Source organism: Epinephelus lanceolatus, chromosome 1 (assembly GCF_041903045.1).
Source record: "Epinephelus lanceolatus isolate andai-2023 chromosome 1, ASM4190304v1, whole genome shotgun sequence".
NCBI classification, from domain to species: domain Eukaryota; kingdom Metazoa; phylum Chordata; class Actinopteri; order Perciformes; family Serranidae; genus Epinephelus; species Epinephelus lanceolatus.
In genome coordinates, this window is record NC_135734.1 from 33,015,845 (window position 1) to 33,040,070 (window position 24,226).

General features: G+C 40.9%; 1 protein-coding gene across 1 annotated transcript in view; it reads right to left on the minus strand.

Moving 5' to 3' along the window:
• nckap1l (NCK associated protein 1 like) overlaps positions 1–22,786 on the minus strand; it is a 40,755-nt gene extending 17,969 nt beyond the window's left edge. The window contains exons 1-21 of the mRNA XM_033627807.2: positions 22,595–22,786; positions 19,203–19,313; positions 18,456–18,548; positions 17,809–17,865; positions 15,227–15,369; positions 14,495–14,585; positions 12,229–12,366; positions 11,066–11,114; positions 10,585–10,741; positions 9,213–9,269; positions 8,988–9,084; positions 8,594–8,703; positions 8,265–8,397; positions 6,567–6,648; positions 6,406–6,464; positions 6,167–6,312; positions 5,923–6,055; positions 5,423–5,542; positions 4,882–5,021; positions 3,191–3,322; positions 492–710 (exon numbers count right to left, since the gene is read on the minus strand). Of these exons, the coding sequence (XP_033483698.1) occupies positions 492–710; positions 3,191–3,322; positions 4,882–5,021; positions 5,423–5,542; positions 5,923–6,055; positions 6,167–6,312; positions 6,406–6,464; positions 6,567–6,648; positions 8,265–8,397; positions 8,594–8,703; positions 8,988–9,084; positions 9,213–9,269; positions 10,585–10,741; positions 11,066–11,114; positions 12,229–12,366; positions 14,495–14,585; positions 15,227–15,369; positions 17,809–17,865; positions 18,456–18,548; positions 19,203–19,313; positions 22,595–22,684 (2,357 nt within the window). The 5' untranslated portion in view covers positions 22,685–22,786. The remainder of the gene's footprint in view (positions 1–491; positions 711–3,190; positions 3,323–4,881; positions 5,022–5,422; positions 5,543–5,922; positions 6,056–6,166; positions 6,313–6,405; positions 6,465–6,566; positions 6,649–8,264; positions 8,398–8,593; positions 8,704–8,987; positions 9,085–9,212; positions 9,270–10,584; positions 10,742–11,065; positions 11,115–12,228; positions 12,367–14,494; positions 14,586–15,226; positions 15,370–17,808; positions 17,866–18,455; positions 18,549–19,202; positions 19,314–22,594) is intronic.
• Between the last annotated feature and the right edge of the window lie 1,440 nt (positions 22,787–24,226).

Genomic DNA, 24,226 nt, shown 5'->3' on the forward strand with positions numbered 1-24,226 from the left:
AGAAGATAAACACAGATTCCCTCATGTGCTCTGACGATGACCCTGAATACTGCTCTTCCTACAGTAAGATGACAGTAGCCCAGAGTGGACAAACCAAACACTGGCTCTAGATAGGACCTGTCGTGTTTTTGCGTTGGCCACCATAGTTCTCTTACACACTTGGACCCTTTAGAAGTTTCTGTTGGTTGCAATCTGTAAACTCACCGCAAGATGCCACCAAATCCTAAACATTAGACCTCTAAGTGTAACTTTCCTAAAAAAATAATAATAATCTGTTTTTACTAGATGACATTAAATTCAAAACTAATGAGGTTTCGAGAAGGTTTAAGTTAACATTTTGCTGTGATGGTTATTTCTTACTGTTGTTTTTTCTTGGGGTCCTCAGGGACCCCATCTGAAGTCCTTGTGTGCTAAATTTGTTGGTAGGATGAAGGTTAAATGGACACTTGTATGCAGCATACAGTAGATACAGCTCTATATATTACACACACCAGTTTGTGTAGACAGTCGTGATGGTCTGCCCTCCACGGGAGTCCAGGGGCTGTGTTTGCTGCAGCAGGACGTTTTTCACCAGCCGGGTGACATCCACATTGATGTAGCTGGAGAGGCAGTGCAGGCTGGCTGTATAGGCTCTTACCCCTGCCAGCAGATCCGAAGGACGGGCTATCTCCTGGGTGGTCTGGTTGTAATTGGCCATTCTCACGATGATCCTGGACAAACATGTTTAACCAACGTCATTTATAACCAGGCCAGAGTGGGCTGAGAGCGGACAGATGGGACCTTAAAATGGCTTAAACGAGCCATGGTGGCATGGTACTATACTCTCATTAGGTCAGCACATTCACCGCTCCAGGGCGTCACTGCAATTGTATTTATTTTCTGGCAGGGCCCTTCGTTCTTGCTCTTCCTCTCGCTGACTAGACTGGATTTACAATTTTGGCCATGGAGGGACCAATCACCGAGAGCTTGCTGCTACTCAAGGGTGCTAATTTTAGGGTGACAGGGGAGATAATCATCAGCTAAGACAGGGAGACTAAGCAGAGCATACACACAGAAACATTAGGTTGCCCTGGTACCAATCCCTAATCTAAATAACAGTTAGTACTGAAATGACACAGAGCAAGGGAGTGACATGATGAATCTCTTCGCAGATTTTTAAGTCAGTGCAGCACAGTCTGACACGGGGGAATCGGATAGAAACGCAGGGTTCATTATAGTGATGGAGGAGACATTTCACAAGAGACAAGCTCCAAATGATTCCCTAATTGTCAGGACAAAAAAATGTGTGCAAATCTCTAAGTGACAATTGGAAAGGATGCGGTGTGAGATGCCTCTGAGGTCTCCCAGCACTCTGTCACATCCTGGTGTTTAACATTTCAACAGCCCCTGTTCAGCAGGGAGGTCAGCACACTGGACAGTGTGAATGTAAGCAGTGTGGACATGGAGTCAAAAACAGGGAAATGATGGTGCTTTGTTAGTACACTGAGGTACAGTCGCACAGCACATTTACGCACTGGCAGAGGAAACAATAATACATCGACAATGTGTTCCTTTCACAATGAAAGTGGGCGCTCGTGTCAGTTATTAGCATATTTCTGACAGTAATTGTTTACGGAGCCGCTGAAGTGACACATGCAAAAAAATCTAAGCTCTACTGCTGCACATGAGATAGGGGAAATTGCAAATGTCACCTCAGGGACTTTTTACACACTTTCAGGATCATCATCCATCATCCACATTTATTGGGACACATGGTAACACTTTATATTAAAACAAAAGATGGTAAGTTTTATTAAAAAAAAGGAACTTTTTGTATATTTGCTGAAGCTGTCACTGTATTAACACAGATAATCTGACAGATAATCTGTGGAAAAAAAATCATACTCCTCTGCCTACTCTATTGCCATGTAGTGCTTCTAATAACTTGACTGTATGTGAACGAAAACAACCAGTCAACACTGAGAAGCCCCGGGGCGTCGGTAGTGTAGTGGATAGTGCCGGCACCCCATGTACAAAGGCATCGCCTTGCCACAGTGGCCGCAGGTTCAAATCCGGCTTGCAGCCCTTTGCTGCATGTCAGTCCCCACTCTCTCTCTCTCTCTCTGTCTCCCCATTTCACTCTCTGTCCTGTCAATAAAGGCAAAAGGCCCATAAAAATAATCTTTAAAAAAAAAACACTGAGAAGTCTCTAACGCAGCTGTCAATCATGTCAGTCATGGCTTGTGAACTGCAGTCAAACTGTCAAACTGGGAAGCACTGAGCAAATGTAAGAGATGCTGTTACTGCATCCTGTTTCTCATCTCAGATCTTTTTGGCCACATATTTTAGCGTACTGCTTAGCTGTAAAATAAGAATGTTAGTGACCTGGCCACCATGTTGGATACATTTAAATGCAGGAGACACAAGCACTGCCCGCTAGCTGGACAAACTTTCTAATTTTATAGCGAAACAGGACACTGAAATATGTCTCTGAAAACATTTGAGGTGAGAATAGGCCACGCTGTAACAGAATCTTGATTCATATTTGATCAGCGATGCCTAGTTTGACAGTTTGATCACAGTTCATGGAATGATTGACATGACTGACAGCTGCGTTAGAGACTCCTTGGCTCTGATTGGTTGTGGCTGACCCCGCCGTGGCCTGATTCTACTGAATGCCATCAGAGGCAGTAGCAAGAGGAGTAGGGACATTTTTTTACAGACTATCTGTCTCATGTACGTCTGTCAAACATAGTGACAGTTCATGAAAGTTACCATCTTTAGCTTTAACAGACCCTATTCTTAAGTGATGAGGCAATACATTTTAATAGATGTGTTTGAAAATCTCTGAAGTGGTCCATTAATAAAGGGATTTTTTCTACATGTGCTGACTTTGTTCTAAAATACCACCATTTTCCATCACTTAACCTGCAATCGTATAAGGCCCATACTGAGCAACGCACATTAAGATCGTAATTCGTGTTCAACAAGTTCCTTATTTCCTATCAATAAGCAGTAATTAGAAGGTTATTGGGAGGAAACTCTTAGTTGATGGTCTAGACGCTGTAGAATATGGTCATGCAGAATAAGACATTTAGCCTATAAGTGCTTTATAATGACAATAAAGAACCAATATGCTACTAATATGCATGCTACTAAGCAACTAGTTATCAGACACATATATTAATGCCCCCATTCCCACTCAGCATACTCAGAGAGGCGTGTCTCCAGATGAGAAAGGAGGAACTCTGTGGGAACAACGATGTGGTTGAAGACAATAAAGTCACTGCAGAGGCCGTAGGAGGAGCAGAGCTCTGTCAGCATCAGGTGCATCTTGTCTATACTGGAGAAGAGAGACACAGAGAGAGAAATGGAAGTCTTTAGGAACTTAAGACAAATATTTTGACAATGACTGTAGTATGAACACCCTTTTCTCAGGCAAATAAGGTAACAACATGAGAACTGTAAAACATCTCCAGACTGAGGCAGTGGCGGGGGGAAACTGAGAGCAGGGAGAGAGACAGTATTACAACTCTTCAGAATTAATTAGTGAGCTTTCTGACTGTGGCGACATATAGAATATGATCAAAACAATGAAGATGCCAACTTAAAATGAGCTGCCAGTAAAAGCGTTTTCTTTTTTTAATGCACCAAGGTGTTTTGTTTCTTATTATATTACACTGAATATAGTCTGATTCAGTACCTGTCAACCCCGATTCTAGTTGACGGGTAATAAAGTTCAGAACAAATAATGCCTTGTTTGTGAGAGCATTTTAATCCTGTCCTCCTGATAACAGGAAAGAAGCTGGGGTGAATAAAGTCATTTCTAAATGTCAGCAGAAATTAGAATATTTCTACCAACATGAACTGCATTAACCTGCCTCAGACCTTGGCAGAATCATCCACTGCTGAATGTTTATTTAACTGTACTTTGACCAGAAAAAGTGATGGTGATAATGCTGCATGTCTCCAGAAATCAGAGATGTATTAAAGGTCCAGTGTGTAGGATTTAGGAGGATATACTTGCAGGCCTGGAATATAATAAGCATGTTTTCTTCCGTGTATAATCACATGAAAATAGGAATAATTTTGTTTTTGTTACCTTAGAATGAGCCATTTATATCTACTGTACATAGGGAGTGGGACCCCATCCACAGAGTCCACCATGTTTCTACAGTAGCCCAGAACAGACAAACCAAACACTGGCTTTAAATGGGGCCATTTTGTGTTTTGCGTCTGCCACGATTTTTTTTCTTGTGAAACTGCTGGATTCACTGTTTTTACCGGTTTAAATCACCGCGTCCATTATCTGCTGATAATTTGGCTCCGGGTGAAAACCTCCTTAACATCTGGGACTGGTTGCACAAAGCACCTTAAGATTTCCTTTAAGTCCGAATTAAGGTTTCCTTTTTTTAAAAAAAAAAAATGGTTGCACAAAACATCCTCAAGTCTTCTCTTTAAGGTTTCCTTAAAATGTTTACTTAAGAATTTATGTTTATGTCCGTATCTTGGTCTTATACTTAAGGAATTGCTGAAAGTTTGTTAAACTATTGCACAAAGAAGCTTAATAACTAAAGTAAGGACAAGAACATAAAGTACCTCTGACTACATTTTAATTGCAACAGTGTTATTATTCAGTTTATTTTGGAGAGGAAGAGACCTTTGCAGACAATTCGGCTCCTGGTAAAAAAAGAACCTCCTGCACAATGAGCACCGAAGGTGAGTGGGAAAAGTTTCAGCTGTTGTAATCTGCAGCCCTCACCCCTAGAAGCCACTATATCCCCCTAAATCTTACACACTGCTCCTTTAATTTTGCTCACTTTTCTAAAAGGAAACTTTTCCTAAGGATCAAGCAGAGAGAGATAAGTCAGGAAAGTGGGAAAAACAAAAAGAAAAGCTGACTTGGTAACAACTGTGCGGTCCTTCCTCAGGCTTTCAGCGCCCGGTTTCTCTTTCTGGACCTCTCCCTTCTTTGGCAACGGCTTCTTTTGCTTTCTATGGCGAGCTGCGCTGATGGTCTCGGCACAGTGCTTGGGCTGCAGCTGAGGGGTTATCAAGTGGAAAGAGGTGGATGCAGAGACGGAGAGAAGGGGAGGGGAAGAAACAGAGAGAGAAAGAGGGATGAAGAATTCAGCCAAGCAAATATTGGGTAACATGCTCAAATACAAACATGGGAGTTTTGCATTCACGTTGGAAGCACTCAGTCAAAAAGTAAACACTCCTCATATTTTCCTCCAGGGATTAGAGAAACAACACTGCATTAATCAACTCCAGAATTTTAGACCTGTATTATCATTCAAATTCTCAAGTCTGTCCACTGCCGCCAGCTAAACCCACTGATGCCAAGCTGGGACTAGTGTGATTATATTTGGATATGGAGTTTGGCAGAATCAATCTGCGCAAGATAATGAGTTTTTTTTGAAGAACCTGAAATAGCCTTCACCTGGTCATTGAGGTTGCACTGCTCAGCACATATCTCTAACACAACACCGCTGGTCTGCTTGGCCAACTGCTCCAAGAAGGTCACACACAGGCGCAGAGTCTTCTTCTCCATTGCCTCGGTCTAGAAACACAAACAAGTGCAGTGTGTGTGAGCACATGTGAAGGAGAGTCAAGCATGTACGAAACCACACACACACACACACACACACACACACACACACACACACACACACACACGAAAATAGAAGGCATATTTTCACCCATAATCTCCCAAACTACATTTAGCTTACTGTGAAGGAGCTGTTTCATGTCCAGTGTTTCAAACGGCATGTATACCTATGACTTAAAAGTTGTCATTTGAATAAACGGCATGTTGCTGTCATGATGCAGACGGTGACGTGAAAGTGTTAGGGATCAAACTTCATGCAGAGTGTAACCAGAGTCTTCAATGCGTCTCAGCTGGTGATTAATGGCTTGTTAGGGAAACAACTGAACACTGACCTCTTCTGGGCAGAGAGGGTGTCCACACTGGCTGAAGTGAGAACACGCAGCTGGGAAGGCCATGAGGTAACGCTTCATGGTCACCTCCTCGCTGCTCTGGCAGAACATCTTCTCAAAGACACGCGGGTAGTAACTGAGAAACAAACAGGAGAATAAACAGTTGAGACATCTTGAATTTGTAAGAGAAGAGAAGAGAAGAGAAAAGAAGAGAAGAGAGGAGAAGAGAAGAGAAGAAGAGACTGACCCGAGAATGGACACTTCAGATGTCTCCTGCAGAAGTTCATCCACGCTGTCCACCATCCTGGTGTGAAATTGAATCATGTTCATCACCTTCGCCAAGTCTGGGTACTCCTTTAGTGGAAGAGGGGCCTTGTTCACACTTGTGTAGGCCTGAAACAGAAGAGAAAGAAAACCTAAGAGTGGTTTTACAATGATAACTGAATAAAGTGTGATATTTGATTATGTTTTAACAAACCTATCTACCTGCAATCTCAGCCAGTCCAGTCTCAGAGCTCTGAAATCAAACTCCTCCTTGTTTTCCACTGCAGAGTAAAACTGAATCCATCACTGTTCATCATTTCTCATGCCAATTTTAAATGTATCTACAGAAGCTAAAATAATCTGCAGCGTGTTTTTTGTGATACCTTGTTTGATTGACAAAGCAGACAGGGTTGAAACGAACGAAGTCATCAGGACCGACTCCTCTTCTGGACACACATACATGTTCTGCAGAGGAGAAATACATGTATGTATTAATGTTGAAGAAGAAAAACATTGAATGCTTTCAGTATTAAAAATGTTGTTTTTTCCCTCTGTGCCACTTTCTGCACCACAATTATTGAAAGAAAAATACTCTGAATTTTATGTTACACATTATACTGTATAGTACATCTACACTGATCAGCCACAACATTAAAATCACTGACAGGTGAAGTGAATAATATTGATTATCTAATTACAATGCAAGCTTCTGTTGGAAAACCACACCACAAAAACTGCTCAAGAACAGGCCAAGAAATGTGACAAAGAGCTCAAGGTGTCGACCTGGCCTCCAAATTCTTGAGATCCCGATCTGATTGAGCCTCCCTGGAACGTGCCGGGAAAAACTCTAATAAATGAAGAATCCACCTCAGCCCACAGGACTCAAACGTCCCGTTGTCAGACAGCAAATGACAACCCCAGAGGTCCTGTGTCTGGGCCTCGACAGGTCAGAGCAAAGCCAGATCTAAGGGACCAGGACTTCACTGATGCTCAGATTAGGATCTGGGGAATTTGAAGGCCAGGTCGACACCTTGAGCTGTTTGTCATGTTCCTCAGGCCATTCTTGAGCAGTGTGGCATGGTGCATTGTCCTGCTGAGGGGGCCACTGTCATTAGGTAGTGTCACTGCAATAAGAGGGTGTACAGAGACGAGGTCTGCAAATTGATAGAATGGTGTTCAGTGAACAACCTGTCACTAAAGATCAGAAAGACAAAGGAGCTCCTCGTTACCCACATCAGCGAGGACCTCAAGTGGACTGTAAACTCCACTGCTCTGGTGAAAAAGGCCTGAGAGAGACTTCCTCAGGACGCCGAGGTGATCCAACCTGTCTGCAAAATAACTTGTGTCTGTCTACCACTGCTCAGTGGAGAGCATCTTGACGTACTGCATCACAGCCTGGTATGAGAACTGTTCTGCGGCAGACAGGGTGGCTCTCCAGAGGGTTTTCAACACAGTGCAAAAAAAAATATTGGACTCCCCCTGCCCCCCCTTGAAGGCATCTACAGGTCTCACTGCCACAGTAGAGCCTGCAGGATTGTTATAGGCAGCACTCACCCCTTTCATCTCCTGGTCACACTGCTGCCCTCTGAAAGACACTATATAGTCCTGAAATGCTGCACCTCCAGACTGAAGAACGTTTTTACCCCCCAACCACACACAAACTGAGCTTCCTCCAAAATCCCCATCCCTCCCCCACCACCACTACAACAATTTTAAATTGCACTACCACAGACAGATGTACAATAGCTGCATATGCATTTAATCTTGTCCATTTTATAGCACCATATTTTAGTGTGTGGGTATGTGAGTGTGTGTTGAGTGTATGGAACAGTTTTTCTTTCATGACAGACAGCAAATTTTGTCATATGTGAACATGCAGCAACAATAAAGGCATTCATTCGTTCATTTATACTATTTGCAACAGTGTTTGGGTGGGTGGTGCATCCATGCAGCATCCACATGAATGCCAGGACCCAAGGTTTCCCAGCAGAACATTGCATTGTAACAAGATGATCAATGTTAATCACTTCACCTGTCAGTGGTTTCAATGCTGTGGCTGATCGGTATATATAAACAAGTACCTGTATGGTGTCATTGAGAACCATGGCATCGAACTGTGCCAGGTACTGGATGTGGTAGCGCTGGACCACATGGATGTACTTTGTCATCAGACCTCTTAACTTTTCCATGTGGAACAGCAGCTCTGCCATCTGACTGTTAAACAGAAAAAGCAAATTAACACCAAACATATTCACCTTTTATTAACTTTAACAATAAAAGACAATGTAAACTCTCTTGTGCACACTTTAGTTGCAGTGAGGTAGAACTTGCTAGCTTGCATACTTTTGCACACAGAAATAACAATGTGTGACCTCCACAGTGGTTAACTTCCTCTGCACCTATGACCTACTTGTCGATGTAGTCCTCGGGCGTCTTTATCTTGGGCATATTCTCAGAGTGTCTGACGAGCCACAGGACCTCGTCACGGGAAAATGACAGAGCCATGAAGACAAACAGGGCCTTGGGGATTTGATTGGAACAGGGAAGAAGAAGGAATGTTAGGAAACAGTCTCAGCTTACTTTAGTAAAAGTCATGATTGCTGTGAAATGTAGGGTCATTCAAAGACATTCCCCCCTCCTGTCCAAATATTCCCCAGAGTCCAAGTTCAGGATGGCAGCTGGATCAAAGGTACTGTTTTTCATTGGTCATGTGACCAGAATTTCATTTTGGACTTATAACTCGCAGTAATGAACTCATTTAAATTCCTCATGCACAGCTGTTATGCTCTTTACTGCACTTCTACCTTTGGTCCCAGAAGTCCAGGTTCATCCTCCAGAACTTTATATAATTCCCTCAGCGCTCCTCTCAGGAACTGCCTCCTCTCTCTGTGCAAAGCTCCACTAGCAATAACACAGGAAATGGACATGAATGTTTGGTTCCCACAGTTCATTTCAAAGTAAATACACACCAGTGAATATTTATGACACAAAAGTTGTAAAAACTTTACTGAGTTTCCTGCCAGTCTCACCTGTTGAGTAAAGCATGCTCACGACATTCCTTGATGTCTGCAACTCGCTTGCTATATCTAAAAACAAAAACAAAGAAAGAAAGTGATGAGAAGCCAATGAAGCATCTAAATATTTAAAGCAGTCATGGATTGATTCACTACAGTGGCCAAAGAATATCGACTCTACCATCTTTGAATTGGTATGTATTAACTTTTCAATGGAATCAGTTTTTATCTTCTGAAACAATTATGAAGAAATACATAATCAGTAATTACTATACTGTAAGCTGTAGTTTATATAATCCACGCTTTTTTCTTCTTTAATTTTATTTGCACACACATAAAACTGCATAAAATCAATATGATAAAAAATGAGAAATGTGTCAAGAGAGGTCAAAAAGCCACAGACTTGAACAACGGACCACCTCTCAACTTCGGGAGAGAAAAAAACAATTAAAAGAGCAGAAAAATAAAAAAGAATTAAGCTTATATAATTTAGAAAAATACAGCAAAGATACATGATGACAAGAAGAAAACATAAAAGACACATAGTAACATGTAGAAATATAAGAACACCTATGCACAATGACAATAACCAACAGACTCATTCATCCTTGTACTTAAGAGAGCTTTAAAATCAGGCAAAGAGAACAATTCACTGAGTTTCACAGAGTTTTTTGAAGGTTATTCTAACGTGAGAGGATCAGAGTACATAAAAGCTTACTTTCCCAGCTCAGTCCGTGCACGAGCAACAGACAAAACTAAGTCTTGAGATCTCAGACTGTAGCTGCAGTCAGATCTCTGATCTCTGTTTTAAGTTGGTCACATAAAAAATAAATACTCTTTTTCTCAATAGTACTCTACTACTCTTAGACATGTTGAAAATATATTCTCTAATGAACAAAACTCTGTGCTTTTGCATTAGAGTTATATTGCGTTGCCTACTTTGAAAACAGCGCTGCTAACTATGTTTTCAAGTGGTTGCTCCGAAATTGTTTTTACCAATACAATGTTGTTTATTACAAACATTCATAGATAACATTCATAATTTTCTTAATTGGATAGATGTTTTTGGCTTCTAGGATTTAGAATGTCACCTAAGGCCACTGTTGGTTCTCTATATGCTTAGAAAGGGCGGGGTGACGGGAGGGGTGTCCAGCTGGTTGCAATCTGCAACTTCACCGCTACAGTAGATGTTACTAAAGCCTAAACACTGCTTCTTCAAGGCCTCTAATGTTGGCTCAGTGCAGGTCTTTATTATTCAGCTTCAATGAAGAATCAAAGAGACCTGTCCTAAACACTGCAAGACTATTTAATCCATTCACATCAATTCTTATTCATCAACTAAGACTATTTCTGACAGTTGTATACTGTAGCCGTGCATGTTACGTACCCTTTGATATTGTCGAAGAGGTCCTCTGAGACCTTGTGTATGTTGAGCACCTCGTCTCTGGTGAGGATGAGGTAGAAGCCGCTCCGCAGAGCCATCTTCCACAGCTCCTGGGAGGCCTGGTTGGTATTCAGGCTGCTGTGGCACAACAGGAAGCCGACTGCAAGGGGCACAATCAGCAACATTAAAGATGCAATCTAAAATGCTGCTAGTTCTGCATGTGACAACACAGTGCTCCTGTCTTGTTTACAGTCATTTATATGCATTGTTAACTGGTGATGCCTCTGAAGGGAAATTCATCCACAAAAAACATTCTCCTATGAATGCTGCTGTTGTGTATAGTTCTGCTTTTTCATATGTGATATCATTGTGTATGAAATGTGTCTCAGCTACAACACGACAAACAAATTAAAATGCTGCATCATGTTTATATATTTATATTAAAAGATAAAGTAAATAATCATTCAAGATGAGTAATACTCACTAATGATCCACCGCTCCATCACCTCCATAGACAGGTATTCACATGCCATCTGTGGTGAACAACACGTTTATTAACTGCCAATACAGACACATTCACTACAGCTGTGCATGCACTAAACCAGTGATTCCCAACTTGTCCAGCCACGGGGTCCAGATTTCTCTGTAGTCATTTGTTAAAGGTCAGTTAAATGTTATTTAGCATCATACTTGCATTTGGCCATGCCACTGAGCTAGTTTGCTGTCTCTGTCATGTAGCTGTCCATTCGTCACTCACTCTACAGCAGGGAACTGCACTTCAAAGTAAAAGCTCTGTGCTGTAAATTCACTGTACTTCAAAATTAAGTGTGTTTTTTACAAACTGGACAAGTTCGCAAGTCACTTGTGGCCCATTCAGAATGGACCCAGGACCTACTTTTGGACCAGGACCCACCAGTTGGAACCACTGTACTAAACCCACTGTATGATGAAGTACAATCCTGTCAGTTAAACTATATGGTAGCCATCAGCATTTTCATTGCTACTCTGTTCCTCCACCTTCAAAAGATAATTACATTTTTTTCTGAGATTAGTCACCATAAAAACCCTCTGTACATCATGCACAGTATTTTTTCCTCCTGAAAATACTGACCTCCCTAAATGTGGTTTAAAAAATGCACATCTAATAATATAGAGAGCTTTCAGTATTCTCTATAGACTTTAAATGAGTGGCCATCTTTTGCTCTCAAATATGTGGTGTCTTTTGATAAGAAATTGCTGCCTGGAGGTTCCTTTCATGGCTGGACGACTGAAGTGGTTATTATATGAGGAAGCCACAGGCAATAGGGATCATAACATTACATCACAGGAGCTGTAATGGCCCGTGCTCAAAGACAGCAGAGAGACTGAGGACTGAAATGTGCAGAAAATGGAGATAGGAAGAAATAAAAGTTCAGGGATGAGCAGAGAAAGGTCAGAAGACAATAAAATAAATCATTTTCTAAATGATAGCTCCGTAATGGAAGGACATTGAACTACTAATGTTAAATTGATTGTATCTGACCTTCAAGACAATACTTGCACTGTTATTGTATAATTTAGCCCTGACATATTCTCTCATTACTGTGGCTGACATCACTGGAAAAACATGAGAGATAAATACAGGAGGAGATGGGAGGGCGGACTCACAGTGTCACAGCAAGCTGGGTCCAGCATGGCAGCTGGAGCACTGAGCAGGCTGAGGAGCTGGGCACTCCGCCACTGCTCTGCTGGCAGGTTCCTGCGTGGGTAGACCATCCTCAGAGACAGCAAGGCCGCCGTCACTGACTGGGAGAGAGACAGAGAAGGAAATTGAATGAGTGAGCTGAAGAGAGGCAAAGATAAAGGAAGACGCAAAATGACAGAGATACAGATAAATGCCAACACTTCATGCCTAATTATAGTGAAAACGAGCTGGAGGCTGAAAATCTGTGGTTTAATTTTGTTGCATATGGGCTTATCTTAATGATCCACTACACAGACCGGTGTAGCTGTCACTGTTAAACTAGAAATACCACCTCGCAGCTGTATGCCTGCGCACACCACTCAAGTTGCACTTACAGTTTACACCCATGTCTGTGAAAACATGGATGCTTCACACACATCTTCCCCCCTGGCAGCACAGACAATCTATAACATCAGCTAAGTGTCAAGGTAGACACCCCAGAAAAGTGTCACCAATTCAGTATATAACCAAATGTCTCCTCTTCTGTTCTGATATGATGTCGAGTTATGGTCAGAAAATGTTATATGCAGAACATTGTGATGTCACAGTGGAGCTGACCTTTGACCTTTTGGATATAAAATGACATCACTTCATCATCATATACTATTCGAATGAATTCTTGAGTTATGGCCAAAAACATGTTTTGTGAGGTCACAGTGACCTTTGACCTCTGACCATCAAATTCTAATTTGTTCATTGTTGAGTCCAAGTGAAGGTTTGTGCCAAATTTGAAGATATTCCCTCAAGGTGTTTGTGAGAGATCTTGTTCAGAAGAATGAGATGGATGCAAGGTGACATTGACCTTTGACCACCAAAATCTAACCTGTTCAACATTGAGCCCAAGTGAAGTAATACATAATTTGAATTTCCCTTGGTCCCACTTCAGGGAAGTCTTAATTCTGCAGCACACAATAATATTTTAGACAAGTGTGCTTCCAACATTGTGGCAACAGTTTGGTAAGGACACTATTTTAACATGTGACACATCCGGTGCACAAAGCAATGACCATAAAGAAAGTATTTCAGTTTGGTATGGACCAGTTAAAGCTGTAATTACAATCATTTATTCTGGTTTTCTATGAATGAGAGCATGTATTTAGGTCTGATTGATCAATTGACTTTTCAAAATAAAGCCAAAAAAGGTTGTTTTTAGATGTAATTAATAATTATAGTGGCATGTGCATTACATTTAATGAGTTTTACAGTTACCTCAGAGGCACAGATGGCATACAAACCTAAAATAGCCAATCTGGAAACTTTGCCTTTACATACCCCTACTAAAATCTCTCTAAATTGCATCTGCATCTGTCTATGCATAGGTAACATTCAGATGTTGTCATCTGGTTTGCTAGAGTTTTTGGGCTGCAACTGCATGATTCCAAAGTGTAATGTTTTGTTAGGCAGAGATAAAATCTTTCATTTATTTTGTCTTATTTCTTCATTTACTCTGACCCAGCAACATCTGCATGGATGCTTAAACCTTAAACCTCTGTAGTAGTGTCAGTCAGTGAGGTCATGTCACAGTGATGGCAGCACGGAGTAGTGCAACAGCTTGGAGCTCTCTGGACTGGTGCCCTGTTTTGGTGTTTTTCCTTTGTTATCATTGTGTTTATTTTGTTGTTGTGGTGTCTTGTTTAACATAGTGACTAATTTTAAATTTAATTTAATAAAATGTATATTATGCACCACAGGGAGTTTGAAATTCCTTTGTATGCTTGCTCATATAATGACAAATAAAGTTCTTCTTCTTCTTCTCCTACACTGCAAAGTGTAAGTGTTAACTTCATTATGATACCAAGATTATTCATTGCAGAGAAATAATTCATTTTGGGCATGTAATTTTCCAGCAGAGGCCTAGAGAATAAGAGGTTTAGCCACAAATCAATAATACTGCTTTTGGAATGAGACATTCAACCATCACAATGTTTGGGTGGTCACACAGTACCAACACATCACCCTCGGGTGTTCTGGTGTAATAAGACAAAACAAATGGGTGTATCATTTAGTATTTATGTTCTGTGTTTAAACATTTAAACATAAACAAAAATGTCAAAACAAAGTTGAATAAAACTGAACATTAAGTTTACTTTACTGTGCCACCATCCACGTTTCAGTTACAGCAAATCATCAGCTGTTTATTGATGCACCTTTGTGCTGTGCTGTGTGTAAACAGTGACACACTGAGCTTACCCTTGTGTGAGGGCCAAACTCCTCAGTGAGCTTCTTCCAAGGATGATCATACTCCACAAACATCTGGCCAAGCCGCGGGTAGGAGGGGTCGCTGCAGGATACATTACAGTGTGCAGTTAATCAAGAAGGAAAAGAACTAATACGTTATAATAATTCCCAAAAACGTGTCAATCTAGAATTTCATTGGTGATAAAAATGTATATAAATGACATAATTTTCTACGGCGTCAATTGAGTGGCTGACATAATGAAGAGCTGAGACAGTTCCCTCTCAAGGGGTCTAGCTGTGTGTTGGATGTGCAAGTCAAATGTGACATTAAAATGTACAGTATGTGTTTGTTTTCCCTGCTCACGTGTCACATTGAGATAAGCATCCTTTTGAAGGGGAATAAATAAATATCATGCAAAGAGGGCAGACTCAAAATGTCAGATCACCACTTGGCACTCAGGAAAGGTTGATGGTGGGCCGTTGATGTCGGAGGCAATTAAGATTGTAATTAATAATGAGGATGAGAGAAATGGTGGTATTGATGGATGTGGAAACTCGTAATGGATTTCATTAAAGCTCTTAAATGAAGTGTTTGTCGTAGATAAAAAGCTGCACTCAGCAAATGCAACTTGACTGAATACTATTTTGATCAATCCGGGTGAGTGAATGGAAAACACATCCATCAGTTTACTTTGAACTCCATGTATGGTGTCGCTTCCTATAAGCAGTGTCATGTTTTCTCACCTGCTCCCATTGGTCATCTCATGAGCACAGTTGAACATGCCCACCAGTGCCTTCTTGTCATCGATGCGGGAGAGCGTTATGATCACAGATGTGTAGGTGATGATCAGATCCAAGTAGTTCTTGGTGAAGTCAAAGTTGACTGCCTGAAATCAAAATTCCAGTGTGACTGTCTAAGTTTAAAAACATCAAACCTTTTTTCAGGGTTTTTTTAAGTTAAAAACAACCATTGTCTTACACATTTGTCAGTATATACATTCATAGTGATCAGCTGAAATCTTTTATAAGGCAATAACTGACTTTAAAACACACATGCACCCCCTGCAGGCCTGTAAGAGAGGCTGTTTTGTTACTGGCAGAGAAAAGTAGTTGAAGATGCATGGAGAAACTATATTCATCTACAGTTTATGTTATCATAAATATGAGAATTTGGAACATACCAGCCCAGTTACCCCAGTCAATCAGAGAAAGTTATGTTTCTCCAAACTACATTTACGTTACATTTGTACATTTCATACTTATCATATCAACATTTCTAAAGTGACATAGCATTTAAGCTGACTTTGTCATCAAGAGCAGGAGGGGATGATGGGTGATATGACACTGGGGAGACGGTTGCCAAGTTACAGACTACTGTTCGAGAACAACAAACCACAAAACCGGTCAGTTTTAAGTGATCCACCACTGTGTTGCACCGGTAATAGTGTCACAAAAAGCAGTCCTTCTTTGCTGCTACATTGCTGCATTTATACTGTTCGCACACAGTGTTCGTGTGATTTGCTGTTCATAAGTAACGCACCAAAATTCATAAATCTCCTACACAATCATGAGCCAGACTTGTATTACCTACATATTTGGGAAGGCTGCAATCATGTGACCAATGCACTGATGTGAGTAAAGAGGGAAGCTGTCCCGTAAGAAGGCAGGCTGGGGAAGTCGATGGGTTACAAACCAAAGGATTTTCTCCAGGTGACCAGTGTTTGGAAACATGTGAACTTTGAATCATTTTGAGGTACGTTGTCACCTTGTTTCTTTTCCTAAACATAAAAACAGCAACCTTACTTGCCCAAACCTAACCTCCATAACTTTACATTAACTAATAATTATGTAGCATCATTCATGGGGTTCTACATCATAGGATATCATAAGAACCGTTGTATGACCGTACACTGCTGCATTTCCAGCTGGGATTCTTCTTCTTCGTTCCCTTTAGGGGTCTCCACAGCGAATCATCTGCCTCCATCTAACCCTATCCTCTGTATCCTCTTCTCTCACACCAACTGACTTCATGTCTTCTTTCTTTACCTCCATAAATCTCCTCTTTGGTCTTCCTCTCGGCCTCTTGCCAGGCAGTTCCAACCTCAGCATCCTTCTCCATCTTACATTCACTATCCCTCCTCTGAACATGTCCAAACCATCTCAGTCTGGCCTCTCTGACTTTATCTCCAAAGGTTCTAACATGAGCTGTCCCACTGATGTACTCATTCCCGATCCTATCCATCCTCGGCACTCCCAAAGAGAACCTCGACATCTTTATCTCTGCTACCTCCAGCTCTGCCTCCTGTCTTTTCCTCAGTGCCACTGTCTCAAAACCAGCAGGGATTACAAATTTAAAAAAAAGCCATAACATGATGTTTTCCAATCGTAACCTGGTGGGTTTTGTGCCTTAACCTCAGTGTTGTTAAAACGTGACAAACATTACATTTTTATGTATCGGCTACATAACGATGCACAATGGTAACATATGTGGTATACAGAAATGCACAATACAAACTTTTTTTCGACCAACTTCGAGAAGATTGGGTTGCAGGCTGACAGACAGAAGTGGGTTATGAGGAGTAGTTTGAACCATTTTTATCTTCTGTTACTTTTCCCAACCTGAAAACCTGTCTTTATGTAAATCCACAGTAACGGACAGAATTGTCACCACAGCTGCTATTGTCCCTTACTCAGCATATTATCGTCACCTTTAGAGCCAAGAGGGGGTTAAATGGCTTACGATAGTTCTGAGGTGAAATATTCCTTTAATATTATGTGTCAGTTGAAAAGATCACAGATCATCTCCCCCAATGTCAGCTGGAATAGACTCCAGCCCCCCTGCGACCCCCAACAGGATAAGCAGTTACAGAAAATGAATTATTGGGATGAATGAAAGATTCACTTTTTATTACAACAGATGTGTCTGCAGTTATATTTAGTAAAATAAAAAAGAGGTCCTGCGCTCAGATGTTCTGCAAATAAATCCAAGCCCTGTGAGGTGGTTAAAACGCTCACATTAACTGTGCCGATCAGATCACAGGAGACACAGATCGCTGAAATATCCAGTAGGATATACATAATGCACAAGGCGAGAGGTGCCACTTTAATTATGATAATAAAAAAACCTGACAAACTGAATAGCTGAGGGCCGGGGGTGGTGTGGAGAGACCTGCAGCACATACAGTAGCAGGAAGGAGCAAACAGTATCGTAGCAGAATGAATAAAAATGAGTGACAGCTTGTCAGATTATCAGCAGATGTTGTGTTTGACGTCAGTGTTTTCACCAACTTATAAATAAACATAAATATATTGCAGCCTGTACTTACAATGTCAAAGAAGCACTGACAGGCATCTATGGTGTTCAGCAACTCATAAACGTGGTCCTGCATGAAGAACAGAGAGGGATTAGATTAGAAACATGACATAAACATATTATCATTTTCATAGTATCCTGTCACTGAATAATCATTACACATGCATATTTCTATAACATGATTGAGTTATTCTCAATCTTACAAATACGGGGGATGCATTGGCGTGGCTGCGACCTCCATCACAGAAATATGCTAATGTGAGGAGACGAGTAACAAGCTGCACCAAACCAGACTGAGCTGTCCTTGATATTTGGAATAAAATCAATTATTTTCCTATATAAGAGTAAACCACTCTATATGTAAATTTATTCTGGAAACCAAAATAGCAGAAGAAAACAAAGAGAATGGGGAGGAGAGCGCTGCAAACACCGTCATTGTCCTCTATTATCAGATTTGTGTTTTCGTATTTCAGGAATATATTTATTTTCCATTTTCATTGTTTTTCACTGTTTGTTAATGACGACAGTTGTTATGTAGTTATGCTTCTGTTTCTTCCTCTGCTGCTGTTGTTATGTAGGTCCTTGTCATGTTATGTGAAAACACAATAAATCTGAAATTTAAAACTTGACAAGACAGAAGAGACAGACAGAGATAATCACCCTGAACTCTATGACATCCAGGAAAGAGTCGTAGTAGCTCGTTGTGGCTGCCAACACCTCAGACTTCTGTCGCTGTATGCCGGTCAGATTTTGCTGCAAAGAAACAATAATGAGAACTTTTTATTACTGGTCAGGTATTATGAGGCATCACACTGTGTGAGACAACTATTTCTTGTTGCCCTTCTTCCTGTGACTGATTAAACCAATAGCCATATGCAAATGAAATGAAATGAACAAATATTTAAACACAGAGTGAACACAATAACATACTTAGTAGGCAGCTCATTGATACTAAACGGGGGGAGCGGACTAAGACTAAACAAAGTCTTGGCTTTCAGAATAGTGAAATCTATTAAAACACACAGGCTTGCCACAGAGCTAGTTCTAAGCAGCTTAGCATCATGCAACAAAGATAATATTAAATGTTTAAACTTTTGTCAATATGGACATGCTACACATATTGAGGTGGCACACCGATGCAGTTGTTAGCATTGCTGCCTCACAGCAAGAGGGTTTCTAGTTCGGATCCAGGGTGGGGGAGCCCTCCTGTGTGTTCTCCCTGTGTCAGCGTGGGTTTTCTCTGGTACTCCGGCTTCCTCCCACAGTCCAAAGACATGCAGGTTAATTGGTGACTCTAAATTGTCCGTAGGTGTGATTGTGAGTGTGGATGGTTGTCTGTCTCTATGTGTCATGAAAAACAAGCACCTGCATGTCCTTATGTAGAAACCAGGAGGCACTCATACTTACAATGTTTCCTCTGAAGTCAATGTTGGGGAATTTCTTGTTGATGTATTTGACGGCAGGCTCCATGGCTTTATCGGTCAGGAGGGAAGGCCGCAACTTGGGGTCTGCACATATCTGTAAAGAGGGTTAGTACAGGATAAAGATGTGAGGATGTGATGCGATCAGTTATCACATCATACCGTCACACTCAGTCAGATTTTTGTCATATTTCACTCAGGAGGTTTGGCAGTTAAATCCTTGATTTTTAACACATTTTCAAGCCCTGCCATCATGCACTGTGGGCTCTCTCGACAGGATTAAACTGTAATATTTTTACATTTTGAGTGGCATCCAGCCACTGGTTAGCTTGCCAGAAGAAGAATCCAAAGACTAGCTGGGGGAATCGTGGGCAGAGTGGGTAACAATGCTCTCCCACCTCCCTCAACAACCACCCTCAAAGTGACCTTGAGCAGAATATGTAACTGAACTGCTCCTGTGGGTCTGTTTAGAAACTGACAATTGAAGACTGTGCAGCAGCTCTAGAGTGTGAAGTCTGGCTGTGAAAATAAAAAATGCATGCATGCTCAGCACATCTTCGCCTGGCCTAAAACGAGACTGGTCTTCCATGTCTCCTCCTGATAAATGTTACAGAACACATGCTCATATAGGGTTACAGAAAGGGAGGTGTGTGTGTGTGTGTGTGTGTGTGTGTGTGTGTGTGTGTGTGTCTGTGTGTGTGTGTGTGTGTGTGTGTGTGTGTGTGTGTGTATGTGTGTGTGTGTGTGTGTGGTGCATGCACACATACTGTACAGTACACAAAACATAGTCTGTTTTCTCCTGTGTTTCACTTCCTGCATGTCACGTCAAGATAATGCCTGGGTCGTCAAAACAAGCTCGAAATTCAGAATAGTATGGCTGCAACCATGTACACGCATAAATCTACACGTTCACACATTCACACACACACGCACAGCCTCACAAACACTTGACGCTAATACAGTGATGCCTCCCTGAGACACGTGCCCTTTCATGAGTCATGAAAGGGCACATGACAAATGGTGTGTTTGTGTGTGTATTTCTGTCTATCTGTGTGACTGTATGTTTTTTTTACAAAGTTTGGTCATGTTACATGAATCCTTTTAGAAGTTATGTGCTTATTCATTATAGTCCAATCCAACCCCCCGACTCCTATTTGACATGAACAGTTAATTAGCTGTCCTTTGGCTCATGACCAATCTTTAAACAAAATCTTGTGCATGCCTGTGAATCAATTTAGGAGCCTTTTTGTTGTAGGCCACTCCCACAGACCCCCCCTAACCAACTGGCATAATCGCAAACCAACGCATTCTCACTCTGACCTCATCACATATTGACGTTTGGTCATGGACTTTCAACGTTCACATACGATGTGAAAGGTTCCCTGGTTGCATTGGTTGTTGATGTTCTGGGACACCGTGTCAAGTTCTGCCTGTTAGATGCATTGTCTTCTTTCAAAATACACTTCCGTTTTCACAGGTAATAAAACATTTTCATACAGTCTCTTTCAAAATAAAAGCATTAGGTTGGTAGAACACCGCAAAGTGAAGTTTTTTTTTCCTCCAGCAACTAACACACATGGTATGGCTTAGGCAACAAAAGCACGTGGTTAGGTTTAGGAAAAAAGAAAAGGGTTTGGCTTAAGAATCTTTCACCACCTTAACTTTTGTCCTTGTCCAGCCCCATTTCCCCCTGACGCCACCAAGCACTGTTGAACTATAAGGGCAACCGGCCACGTATCATGCGGATGTCAAAGAAAGCCTTTTTTCATTGGTTTCTGATGCCACAAGTCACTGCCCAAGCACTGGATTTCGACAACTTCGGAGTGAGACCAGGCTCTCGCAAACACACACCTTCACACATACAAACACACACACACACACTCACTAGAACTCCATACCGTTGCCACCAAAAGGGTGGGTAATTTTTTTTGGACCAACTGACCAACCAACAGAGCAGCCTATAGAGCTGCTGGTTGCAGTTAATAAACCAATCATACTATCTCTGGAGTCATCTTATAGTGACATTCTCCAATTTTTTCATTATGTTTCACTCGTCTGTTTGCATCTGATCTGATCAGGGCCATGCAGAGACCTTTAGGAAGGCAGGTGCTCAAAGTTAAAAATGAGCACATGGAACTATATTTTAAAACACCGTGCACCAACATAATGTAAAGTATAACCTAATCAAACCAACCCAGATTATAAGAAAATGCAACATGTAAGCTTACAACAAACTGCATCATACTGTATCATTGTCTCCCATGCGCTCAAAAACTGTACGAGGAAATCACATTAAATTTGTCATGGTCATAATCAGGGTCATCCCGAACAGGAATCCTTTGAAAATTTTATATAACATATTGAAATTTCCAATACCAGGGATTTATAAATGTGTTAAAATGTGTTGTGAGAGGACTTTCCTTTTATATTTCTCAAAAACTGTACAATAAAATCATGTGAACATTTCATCAAAACAGGAGTCCAATGGAAAATTTCAGCTAACTTATGAAGGAAAGGTTTTTATGACAAGTTAAAGATGTGTATATAATGATATTTTTGACTTTGGACTTTTTCAGATTGAGTAAAATAAAGAGTAGAGTAGAATCATTTCAAAATTTATTATAAGTGGATTTTATATAATATGCAGTATAATATCTTGGCTTTGGACCTTTGACATCAAGGTGCAAAGAGGTGGGTGCTCCCTCTGCATGTGCCTGAATCTGCCGTGTGACTTTCACAGCATTCGGTTTAAAATAACTGAAATTTGAGGTGACTGACAGCTCAGACTGACTTCCTGTTTGCACTTCCGCTTTCGGAGAAACAAGCTCAGAAGTGAGCTGGAACACAGTGCTGCCTGGACAACAAAGCACATAGTTGTTATAACTATCTCACATCGTTTTATTACTGCAGTCTGAGTTACAGCTTTTAGAGAGTTTCTTGATATTAAAAAGCAGTGAAGTACTGAGCTATTACTGGTGGTTTTCGTCCTTATGAGAATACGTTGTACAGTCCTGTATGGCAGAGAAAGTCATTTAACATGTTTGGCTTTATACCATTATTATAATTCGTATTATAAATACAAATGTAGATTGTTATCAGTACAATCAAGCTCTTGTTCCCCTTTAATAGTTCTACATGATCTGATAATAGAAATCAATGCTTATGCTTCTGAATATGATTCAATTTTAGTTTATTCCTAAGCAGTGAATAACTACTGATATGTTTACTGTTAAATGTATCTTTGTATAGTGTAACAAATGTATGCACACACAAATTCTGAGAAGACTACCACAGCATAAGCATATAAGGTCAAAATCAAGTTCCTTCTTTCTGTTACACGGACAACTCGCCTCTGTAAGCCTTCCTATTCTCCCTCACCTTTTTAATGTAGTTCATGCGTATTAACACCCCATTCCCTCTCTCATTGAGGATGGTGAGTTTTTCGGCCAGTTTCTGTTGGTAATCCATGGCTCCAGAAACACTGCACCTCTCCCTCCGTTCGAGCCTTGGCCTCCTGGTCCGGTGTGGCAGTCGAACCCTCAGAAACAAGTGCACACAGAGCCTCACCCTGACACTAGGTCACATGGGGCTCATGGGTGGGGGTGGAGCCATGAGTTCATTTGGGCTGAGTGTTAAAATCGCAGACATGCTGTCACTGTATGTCAAAAAATGGATATGAACTAAGAAAGAATTAAAACTTCCAAAAAGGTCAAAAAAAAAAAATACAAAAAGTTGGCAGGAGTGTTGTTTTTAAAACACTTTGCAACATTTAGATTTTCAGTCACATTTTAAGAAATGAGCGTCGACATTAATTGTACCACTTCACTGTAACACTTTGATTTGATGCTGGAGAGAAAACATATATCATTAATCATATATAGTTGTGTAAATGGATGTAAATGAATGGCTATGTCAATGCTTCCTGTCTGTTAAACTGCCTCTTTTGTTGTGTGCAGTTTGAGCTACTTCCTCTTGCTCTATAAAAGCACTCCTGTGAAAAGGGATGTTCGTACAAACCATATTTGTGTCATTCAAGGAGAGTGCACTGAGTGTAACACTTGTACAGAGGATAAAATAACAAGCCAGTAAGGAAAACCAGGAAAAGGAATGAACACCTAGCATCTCACTCACCACAAGATGGCACTGTTTACTAACTGAAGCTGTGTTTCTAGTTTGAATGGGGAATCAATTATGCAACAAAGTGTGAATGTGTGACAATGCCTTTTAAAGGAAGCATAATCATGGACGGATTACTGAACAGGCCTACCGGGCACAGACCCAGGGACTCAATCTAAGTGTCAGGGAGCCCCCTGGCCTTCATCTGCAGAGTGTCACTCAAATTAACACATACCAACCAGGGTGAGACACAAAAAGACTACAAAGAGATGCAAAGAAACTGCAAAGAGACACAAAATAACAACAACAAGCGGGAAAACAACCACAAAGAGACACAAAGTGACCAAAAAAAGAGACACAAATTACCTCAAGGAAAAACAAATGACAGAAAAGAGTCGCAAAACTACTATAAGGTGACATAAAATTACCACAAAGACACAAAATGACAATGGTAACTTTATATATATATATATATGGCATAGTTCATTACATTAATGTTGCTTCACATTTAAAGACAACATATAGGAGAACATATGAGAACATCAGTGGCATAAAACTATGTAAGAATGCAGTATGAGCATGAGTCATCATTAGCATAATAATATAGAGAACACGCATAAATAAACACACACACACACACACACACACAAAAGATGCAGAACAACTACAAAGACATGCAATACAAACAAAATAGTAAAACCCACACAAAGACTGTGTGTCTTGCTCCTATGGAGAAAAGGCAGTGGGGCCTTTGGCATATCTGTGCCCAGGGGCCCAGTCTCTCATAACCCACCGGAGCAAAAGAGATATATTTTTATCCAATTCGGAGAAGTTTGGCTCTCAAATGTGCAGTACTCATCCCACGCACTCAAGTCCAACACAAAACGTGAGCAC